The sequence below is a fragment of the Harpegnathos saltator genome, unplaced genomic scaffold (genome assembly GCF_003227715.2).
Source record: "Harpegnathos saltator strain DR-91 unplaced genomic scaffold, Hsal_v8.6 scaffold93, whole genome shotgun sequence".
In the NCBI taxonomy this organism is placed as follows: domain Eukaryota; kingdom Metazoa; phylum Arthropoda; class Insecta; order Hymenoptera; family Formicidae; genus Harpegnathos; species Harpegnathos saltator.
The window spans coordinates 2,437,765-2,447,241 of NW_020230721.1; the positions used below are offsets into that span (position 1 = coordinate 2,437,765).

At 37.1% G+C, this 9,477-nt stretch overlaps 4 protein-coding genes across 4 annotated transcripts; 1 reads left to right on the plus strand and 3 right to left on the minus strand.

Annotated features, from left to right (window-relative positions):
- Positions 1-261: 261 nt before the first annotated feature.
- On the minus strand, positions 262-2,206 carry Coprox (oxygen-dependent coproporphyrinogen-III oxidase). Its single transcript, XM_011145951.2, has 2 exons — positions 2,079-2,206; positions 262-1,854 (listed from the first exon to the last, which is right to left on the minus strand). Exon 2 carries the CDS (start codon positions 1,830-1,832, stop codon positions 657-659), a length of 1,176 nt encoding a protein of 391 aa, XP_011144253.2. The 5' UTR covers positions 1,833-1,854; positions 2,079-2,206; the 3' UTR covers positions 262-656.
- Positions 2,207-4,345: 2,139 nt separating this feature from the next.
- On the plus strand, positions 4,346-5,125 carry LOC112590625 (THUMP domain-containing protein 3-like). The gene is made up of 2 exons (XM_025307733.1): positions 4,346-4,564; positions 4,628-5,125. Exons 1-2 carry the CDS (start codon positions 4,535-4,537, stop codon positions 4,784-4,786), a joined length of 189 nt encoding a protein of 62 aa, XP_025163518.1. The 5' UTR covers positions 4,346-4,534; the 3' UTR covers positions 4,787-5,125.
- Positions 5,126-5,424: 299 nt separating this feature from the next.
- Positions 5,425-6,758, minus strand: LOC105186016 (probable ribosome production factor 1). Its single transcript, XM_011145950.3, has 3 exons — positions 6,260-6,758; positions 5,847-6,111; positions 5,425-5,759 (listed from the first exon to the last, which is right to left on the minus strand). The coding sequence occupies exons 1-3, from the start codon at positions 6,711-6,713 to the stop codon at positions 5,582-5,584; spliced, it is 897 nt and encodes a 298-aa protein (XP_011144252.1). The 5' UTR covers positions 6,714-6,758; the 3' UTR covers positions 5,425-5,581.
- Positions 6,759-7,937: 1,179 nt separating this feature from the next.
- mRpS18A (mitochondrial ribosomal protein S18A) lies at positions 7,938-8,927 on the minus strand. The gene is made up of 4 exons (XM_011145949.3): positions 8,679-8,927; positions 8,426-8,559; positions 8,223-8,346; positions 7,938-8,120 (listed from the first exon to the last, which is right to left on the minus strand). The coding sequence occupies exons 1-4, from the start codon at positions 8,779-8,781 to the stop codon at positions 7,969-7,971; spliced, it is 513 nt and encodes a 170-aa protein (XP_011144251.2). The 5' UTR covers positions 8,782-8,927; the 3' UTR covers positions 7,938-7,968.
- Between the last annotated feature and the right edge of the window lie 550 nt (positions 8,928-9,477).

A 9,477-nucleotide genomic window follows, 5' to 3' on the forward strand; every position in this document is an offset into this window, starting at 1 on the left:
TGACCTTTCGCATAAGTGCGTATGCTTGTAATATTTTTATCGTGCGGAAAGTTCTTCGCAGCCACGATACGCAATACTATATTGTAAATAACATTCGATTGCGTTTTTTCAAGACGAACAAAGATAATTCGCGTTAAGCACGTTGCAGTAGAGAGCTTTCAGAGACTTTGTACTAATTTTTCATCACTGTATTATTTTTACTTTTATATGCTGATTTCCCCTTCGAAATTATGAAATTTTAATATACATATATATATATATATAAAATAAGATTGTACAAGTTACTACTAATTATATATGTATATTGTATAAGACCGATGTTTATTCTCTATCACCGTCTGCAACATACCTGTACAACGTTCAACACTTTATGAAAGCGTCTTTATTATCTAAACCTTGAAGCCCGAACAGAATATGTTTCCAATGTAACAAAAAGAGAGTTTCAGTTCAATTTTCATTTCATGTAACTTCAACTTTCATAGAAATTTGAATTCAATCCAAAACCGCAGACTTCCAATTCATAAACGCGCTCTCACCAAACTGCCTCGTTGTCTTTTGAGACTTCCGCGATTAATTGCTAAGTAATTGTACTTCTTCATTGTTACGTTACTTCGCAATATCCATCGGTCGTCGGATACCTCGAAATCGCAATTCCTCTACGCTCGCGCGTCGGCCAGCCAGTCTCTCGGATTCCTGAGCACCTCCAGAAGCTGCGACTCCTTGGAGCCAGCCTCCGGTTCGTGCATGTACTCCCACTTGGCGTTCAACGGCAGGGACATGAGTATACTCTCGTACCTGGCGCCGGGCGTGTACAGGCCGAACTTGGTGCCGCGATCATAGATCAAGTTGAACTCGACGTATCTGCCGCGCCGCAACAGCTGCCATTGTCTCTCGCGGTAGCCATATCCGTCATCCTTGTGCTTCTTCACCAAGGGGATGTATGAAGGGATGACCGCCTCAGCGCACGAAGTCACAAACTGGAACGCCTCGTTCTGGCTCGGCGTATCGAGGTCGTCGAAGAAGATGCCGCCCACGCCGCGCCGTTCATCCCGGTGCACGATGTTAAAGTAATTGTCGCACCATTCTTTGAACGTCGCGTAGTATGATGGGTCGTGCTTGTCGCACGCCGCCTTCAGCGCCTTGTGAAAGTGCCGGGCGTCTTCATCGTCTAGGTAATACGGAGTAAGGTCGGTACCGCCTCCGAACCACCACTTGGTGGAGCCGTCCTGATTCTCCACCTCGAAGTAGCGGTAGTTGAAGTGAATTGTCGGGATCATCGGGTTGCGCGGGTGAATCACGGCGCTCACGCCAGCCGCAAAGAACGGTACTGAATCTTGGTCCATCTTCTTGCCGCGCGCCCTCATCTGCTGGACAGCACCTGGTGGCAACGTGCCTGTTACTACAGATACGTTGACGCCGGCTTTCTCGAACACCTGCCCATCCTGCAATACACAAGTGACACCGCCACCGCCCTCCTGCCTACTCCAGCGGTCCACTCTGAAGGACCCGTCGCTCTCCAGCGATTCCAGGGCTCTGCAGAAATCTGCCTGGGTCTTCATCACCAACAGTTCCATTTTTGTTCTCATGCTATTCTGGTTCTTCCGCAGCTTCTCGACATCTGTCACGGGTTTTGACATGAAAGTTTGGATATAACTATCCAGATTGTTCTGTGCTGCCAAAACTGTAATATTAGATGCATTGTACGCTGCGAGACCTGTCATGATACCAGCCCCGATGTACTTTAAATGCCTTGATCTGCTCCATGTTCCATAGCAGTTAAAAGTAACAGAACATAGGTTCTTGAAATTCCTTAAAATAGACCTCGCAACCATTATTCTTTATTATCAAGTCGATCTGTAATAAATTTTAAAATCTTTAAAATCTTTTCTATGATATCTCACAAGATATCCCTACAACTTAGCTCAAAGCTTCTTCTTTGTTTCGATATATTAAGATGAGTCAGAGTGCATAATTAAATATATAAATATATAAATAAATAATATTTGACTAGTAATATTTAAATAATAATATTTACGTTTATATAAAATAGAATAGAGTACAACAAATATATTGCATACCTTGTTTTTGTATGTATATTTACAATATCTATTCCAATTATAATTGTTATAAAAATCCTTTGTATTTAAATCTCTTATTTTTGGCACTGCTAAGAGTATGCTTATTTCCACGAAGTATATCTAAATTCACAACTTAGAAATATAACATTTCTAACAATAGTAAAAAAATAATTAATAAGGTTAGGAAATATCCGTTGAGGTTCAGCTGAGTTCGGTATATGGCTTTAGGTAGAAGGGTGTACCCATACGCCATTCTCCATCCGTTGAGATTATAGACATAGGAATATAGAGACAGAGCATAAAGCTAAGACTCCATGCATGCGGTGAGCTCCGGCAAACGGCTGTGGTGACCAATCAGGAAACAGACGCATGCCGGAGCTTGCCGCAACCGGACTTGCGCCTCCCTCCTGATTGGTCATCGCAGCATTTGCCGCAGCTCACCGCATGCATGGAGTCTTAGCTTAAGCCTGTAACATTGACGAGGGGAGTTGTGCTGAAATGCGAGGGGCGACTGTGCCTAAATTTCATTGGCTACAATACTGCGCATATTCAGAACGTGTGATGCAACGACTTGACTGTCACTGGCAAATAGTAAATGTAACAAAATGATAACAACTATTTATACTGACAGTATTTTGCAGTTATGCATGTGTCTTTTTTTTCATAATTTCACTCACACACAACTTCATACACATCTATATATAGGCCTGTTCGTTTTGTCTGCACTGCTGAACTGGTGCAATAAGTTAAAGTGAGAACAAACGTAGGTTTTCTCACTTTAACTTGTTGCACCAGTTCAACAGTGCAGACAAAACGAACAGGCCTTATGTATCAAATACTTAAGCCAGCGGCACACGGTGCCTGTTTTCGTGCTGGATTGCTTGCTGGATGAAATTACTGCGTTCTGATTGGTGCATTTCCATCCATCTTCGGAAAAATACCAATCAGAACGCAGTATTTTCATCCAGCAAGCAATCCAGCACGAAAACAAGCACCGTGTGCCGTTGGCTTTACACACAGCACAACCACCAATTAGATTTAGGCACAGTTTACCTCGTCGCACCGTTCCGCAATGGTTATCACCCCGCAACTCTGTGCTCTGTCCTTATATTGCTATGGGCAAGAGTACACTCGTGAACTAAAAGGTATGTGCACCGATTTTTTGTTGACTTCGGAACGCGCTCCAACTTGAGGGGAAAGACAACCACTGCTTCATACGTCAGCCTTGTCACTTATTACGAGGCAGAAGGATGGCATATACGAGTGTCAAATAAGTAGTGATTGTGGCGTAGATATAAATGTCTTGGAGACTTTGAGTTATAATTGAAGAAATGAAGAAAACAAATAGTGATTGTGAAGAAAAGTGGCAAAAGGCTTCATAAAATTTGTAAAACAGCGTATTAAAGGAGAGTATTAATTGTCTAATAATATTTTAAGCGAAAAATATTTTTAAATTTGAGTGTAAGTTAAAAAAGTTATAAACCATAATTTCTTTAATGTTAATAAATTTGTCATCGACGTTGAATGAATATATATAATGCTATTATTTCCATAGGTGAGGAATTATATTATTGTGTTCAGTAAAAATAAGCAGCAGACCAAGTTGAGTGATATGAGTATCTTGTTAAAAAAATATCACTCGACTTGGTCTGCTGCTTATTTTTTATGAGCGCAATAACATAATTTTCCACCTATGTAAATGATAGCATTATATATATATTCATTTAACGTCGATGGCAAATTTATAGCTATAAAATTATTAACATTAAAGAAATTATGATTTATAATTTTTTTAACTTACACTCAAATTTAAAAATATTTTTCACTTAAAATATTATTAGACAATTAATATTCTCCTTTAATATGCTGTTTTACAAATTTTGTGAAGCCTTTTGCCACTTTTCTTTACAATCACTATTTGTTTTCTTCATTTTTTCAATTATAACTCAAAGTGTCCAAGACATTTGTGTCTACGCCACAATCACTACTTATTTGACACTCGTATATGCCATCCTTCTGCCTCGTAATAAGTGACAGCGCTGACGTATGAAGCAATGGTTGTCTTTCTCCTCAAGTTGGAGCGCGTTCCGAAGTCAACAAAAAATCGGTGCACATACCTTTTAGTTCACGAGTGTACAGGCTTTTGCATAACACATAATACATAACGCATAAGAGAATAAACCAATTAGTTTTCTTCATTCCCTCCTCAAGACAGAAATGAAGAACTCTGATTGGTTGATTCTCTTATGCGTTGTGTATTATGCGTTATGCAGAAGTCTGTGCTCTGGCCCTATGTCTATGGTATACGGACTACGAAGGAACGTGGAATTAAACAAGTTTGATTTGTAGGTTTCGAGTGGCAGGCGATTAACAAACACAGGGAGAAGGTTACAATTGTTAAGATTAATTTGCTAAGATTGGCAAGTCCTAAACCAGGAGATATAGTAATTGATTCTATGTGTGGTAGTGGATCTATTCCTATAGAGGTGTGCGCATTTGCGATAATAGATTAATCGTTCTTGAATGCTAATTTTGAATGTAAATTTTAGGCAACATTAGCTTGCTCTCATTTATGCATTCTATGTGGCGATAAAAATTCTAAAGTTCTGGAGAGAACAAAGTCTCATATAGATGGTTCAGGAACTGCAGCCAGAATAAATCCCGTGCAATGGCTGGCTTTAAATTTGCCACTCAGATTCGTTTGTTGACGTTATTGTTACTGATATGGCATAAGCCTTTTTTTTACAAATTTCATGTTAGATGCTTAGTTATGTTTAAATATTTTCGTTTTCTCTAAACAAAGTTATTTACTTACTGTAGCTTTTTGGCAAGAGAAGTGGAAAGAAGTCAAATAACGAACGTCTTTACGAACAATTTTTACTGGAACTTGGCTGAGTGGTAAAATTACAGTCTGGATGATTGGTTCTACTTACTCATGACAAAAGAAGTTTCAATTATATAAGTTATTGACCAAACAATTCCTGATTAATTTATCCAAATGAAGTGAAATATAACTCAGATCATTAATATAAATTTTTATTTCAGGATTACAGTGAATTTTATTTAAATTTTATTAAAAATAACTTGTTTTATTACAATTTTGATGTGAGTTCTATTTTATTTCAAGCCTTCTGGACAGCAGGTGATTTGTTCCAGTTAATGAGAGCAGTTAGTGTGAAGATAGGTCTTCAAGTTATAGCCTATGTTTTGAAACGAACAAATATGCCCCTCACATCCTTTAAACCATGATATTATTAATGGACAGAACTTTTAAAATGAATAGACCAATGAGGTATCTTTTATTTTCACAAGTGTTATGAAATATATATATATATATATATATATATATTGATATAACATTTTTATATAAGAGTTAATATAGTTTATTTGTACATTTATACAACATAATTGTATGATTGATTCCTTTCCTGACCACCTGACCTCATCTGATCTGACTGAAATAGTATCATATCTTGCAGGATATGTATAACAATACAGGGAAATTATAAGAAAAACTTTCTTCTGCTAGTCTCCATATCATGCCTCCGGCCTTGTATAATCCATTCGTAATCACCATATTTACTGTCAAATGTTCCATGTTGCAGTGATTTTAATCTCAGAGTAAATCGTGGACCCAATTCACGCAATCTTGGTTTTCCATTTTTAAGATTAAATTCGTACCTATATAGTCATCAGCATAAGATTAAAATATGAGTTTGTTTTAGTATAAGAAATCTTAAAGGTAAAAAATAAATAATTCAATGTTACCTATGATGTCTGAAAAATATATAATCTCTCTGATTGTGAAATGTTACGACTCTTCTTCCTTTGAATTGTGGTTGATAGTGAAATAATGCACCAAGCATTCTGGCAACAGTGAAACCTAGACGTGTAGTGAAATTATTTATAATAACTTCTGGTCTATGTTCTGTGATTTCCTTGTGACTACGCTTCAATTCTGTTGTGATCTTAACATTACTGAGCTTAAAGTGTGCAGTAGGACCATCCGGAAGATGTATCACCAACATTCCATCTAATAATTGTATAAGAAAATACGTTTACTCTAAGTAATACTTTAAGTAATATATATGATATATGTATATATTGTGGTTATATAAAATATATTTGAATTATTTAATTTGATTTATATATGAAAAGAAGATGCTTTCTTTCTCTCTTACTAGGTTTGCATTGATCCTCATTGACGATTATTATGTCTGTAAAATTCTTGGTGATGGCACTCCTCACTATTTTCTTAACGCCGGAACGATTTCTGTATAAAGAAATAGAGTTCGGTATCATCCTTGTGAGCTCCCTGCCGAAAATTCGTGTTTTCCTGTTCGGATTATCGGCGTAAGTGATAAGAACTTTAGGTTCGTAATCCTGCCGGTAATACGCAGCGAATTCGTCATTTTGACACTCGACTTTGAGCTCCAAGTTGTCGGCATCTTCCAAATCACCTACGATCGTAGTCTCATCCTTTTCTCGTAAACTCTCTAAAGTGTGAGGTATTTGTTTCGGACGGCCCTCCTGTATCCTCGCTTTTCTCACTTTGTTCGGAAATGTGTGGGCAGCGACGTTCTGTCGCGTTGCCGCAGCCTGCATCCTGTTAGAGTCGTTGATCCGGTACTGCATGGCGGACGGCAGAGAGAAGCTTGAGAACGGGCATGGCTGTATTTACAGCGTTATGGAAAAGTTGGCTGATTCGAGCGCCAACTGGGTCCAATTTTCATGGACATAAACTACTCAGCCAATGTCCACGATTTGTTGGTACTATTCCGTGCTATGTCCATAATTATTTGGTTCTGTTCTGTGCTATGTTCACGAGCGAGCTAGATTAGTTAGATAAAAACGAAGAATCGGTCTTTGTCTCACCAGCAGCGAATACAATCGCAATTATATATATATATATATAATAATAATACAATTACATATGTAATTATAAGTAATATAAAAGTCATGACAAATTAATGTGGCCGCGTGTTATCTCTGTCGCGTCATTGCTAGAAATCGTCCGAACTCTCGAAATTATTTTCTTCCCGAATTATGAATATAAAACAATGTGGAAAGGAAAACAAGGGGGTGAAATGGGGAATGGCGACGTCTGCCTTACGATAACATCGCTGCTAGCTCGCTTCGTCGCGATTGTATTCACTGCTGGTGAGACAAAGACCGTTTCTTCGTTTTTATCTAACTAATCTAGCTCACTCGTGAACATAGCACAGAACAGAACCAAATAATTATAGACATAGCACGGAATAGTACCAACAAATCGTGGACATTGGCTGAGTAGTTCATGTCCATGAAAATTGGACCCAGTTGGCGCTTCGAATCAACCAACTTTTCCATAACGCTGTAAATGCAGCCATGCCCGCTCTCAGGCTTCTCTCTGCTTACGGGCTTATGCTCTGTCTCTATATTCCTATGTCTATGGCTGAAGTAGATATTTGGAATGACAGCCATGCTGTTCGTTTTAGTTACACTATCTGCACTTCTCTGTATTTATTTCCTAGACGTTCCCAGAGGTGTGGAACACATTCAAGTGAAATTAAACAAGAACTCTTTTAAATAAAACATGTGTGCACGAATCTTAAAATATAATTTTGAAAAGTTAGAATGGATATTTATAATTTTAAAAGAAATTGTTTAAACCATTCAGATCGAAGATCTTTCTGATATTATGGCACTTTTTATTTCTGAGTATTGCTTCAGCTATATAATATGAAACTCTATATTTATTTCTTAATCACATATTAGAAGATTTAACTCAAGCACCATTGTCAGAAGTAGTTCAAGCAGAAGAGATGATTAGCTTTAATATAATTTAATGTAAATACAAATAATAACCATTTAATATATATATACATATACATATATATGAGTGTATATGCTACTTTATATATTTAGGTACTGCGTTTATTATATGAGGCAGATATTTATGTTTAATGGTGTTCTCATCAAAGTATGTGTTATATTTTTTCCATTTTCTTCTATGTGAGAGATCTTTTTTACTTCTTTCAGGAGCTAATATTGGCATCAGACCTAAGAAAAAATGAAGAGAAATGAATCTGTCACAACTTATTTTGATTGATAAATAAATAAATAAATATATGTAACAATGAATATTTACAAATATTTACAAACCTGCTTTATGAGCCATAGACACCATAATACCAATTCTTTTCTGTTGTATTTTACATAGACCAGTTATTCTGCGTGGCAACATGCAACCGTCGGATCGTACAAACTGACTCAGAATAAGAACATCCTGAAAAAACAAAAAACAGCTTCAGATTTAACAGACTTAATAGATTTAACATTACTGCATAAATCGTTATAGAACTTACTGTGTGTTTAACATCAAGTTTTGTAGCACAAATAGGACAAGCTTTTGATTTCAGTTTCAATTGCCGATGTGCATTTTTATCTGATACACTTACACCCTCGATGGTTAATGTATTACCTTCCTTCTTTGTTACAACTATGATAAAAAATTAAATATAAACTTAACATTATAATATGGAAATGCAGGTTAGAATCATTTATGATTGTGTTTTGATATTTGATACGTTTAATGGTAATTTTTAATAACAATCTTACTTTCTCTTAAATGCGCGGTTGCAGATAACGATATACCCCTGTTAGGTTCAGGAAAAATTAGATTTTTCCTAAATTGTCCAAGAAATCGATATAACAGTGCCATTATTGCAAAATATATAAGATTTGAAGTTTGCTCGTTCTAGAGCCACTTTTATCAAGATCCGATTAAACTAAAGCGAGGTCTACAATAGAAGTTATAGGGCGCATTCACACCTGGGCAGAAAAACAGAAAGCAGGAAGGCAGCAGCCAATCAAAATTGACGTCAAAATTGATAGTCTGTCTCTCTTGCTAGAGTTTTTCTCTGTCACTTTCTCTTCCTTTTCTGCCAAAGTATGAATGCGCCCTAAAGCCCAATCCTTTTCTTTTAACATGAACTCGTGAAAAGTGAAAATTTTCTAATGCAAAAACATATGGAAATGTTCACTTTTCACGAGTTCATGCTAGAGGAAAAGATTCATGATTGATGCCCAGAATAGGTTGCAAACACCCAGTTGCGAGTTGCGAAGAATGGCAACTACTAATTATAAAGTGTTAAGCCAGCGGCACACGATGCTTGTTTTCGTGCTGGATTGCTTGCTGGATGAAAATACTGCGTTCTGATTGGTGCATTTCCGAAGATGGATGGAAATGCACCAATCAGAACGCAGTATTTTCATCCAGCAAGCAATCCAGCACGAAAACAAGCACCGTGTGCCGTTGGCTTTATTTTCGATCGTAAAACAGTTCTAATTGTTAAAAGAGAATTGCCCAACTTTTAACTTCTTGGCGACGGCACCGACAATCCCAACTGTTTCTTAC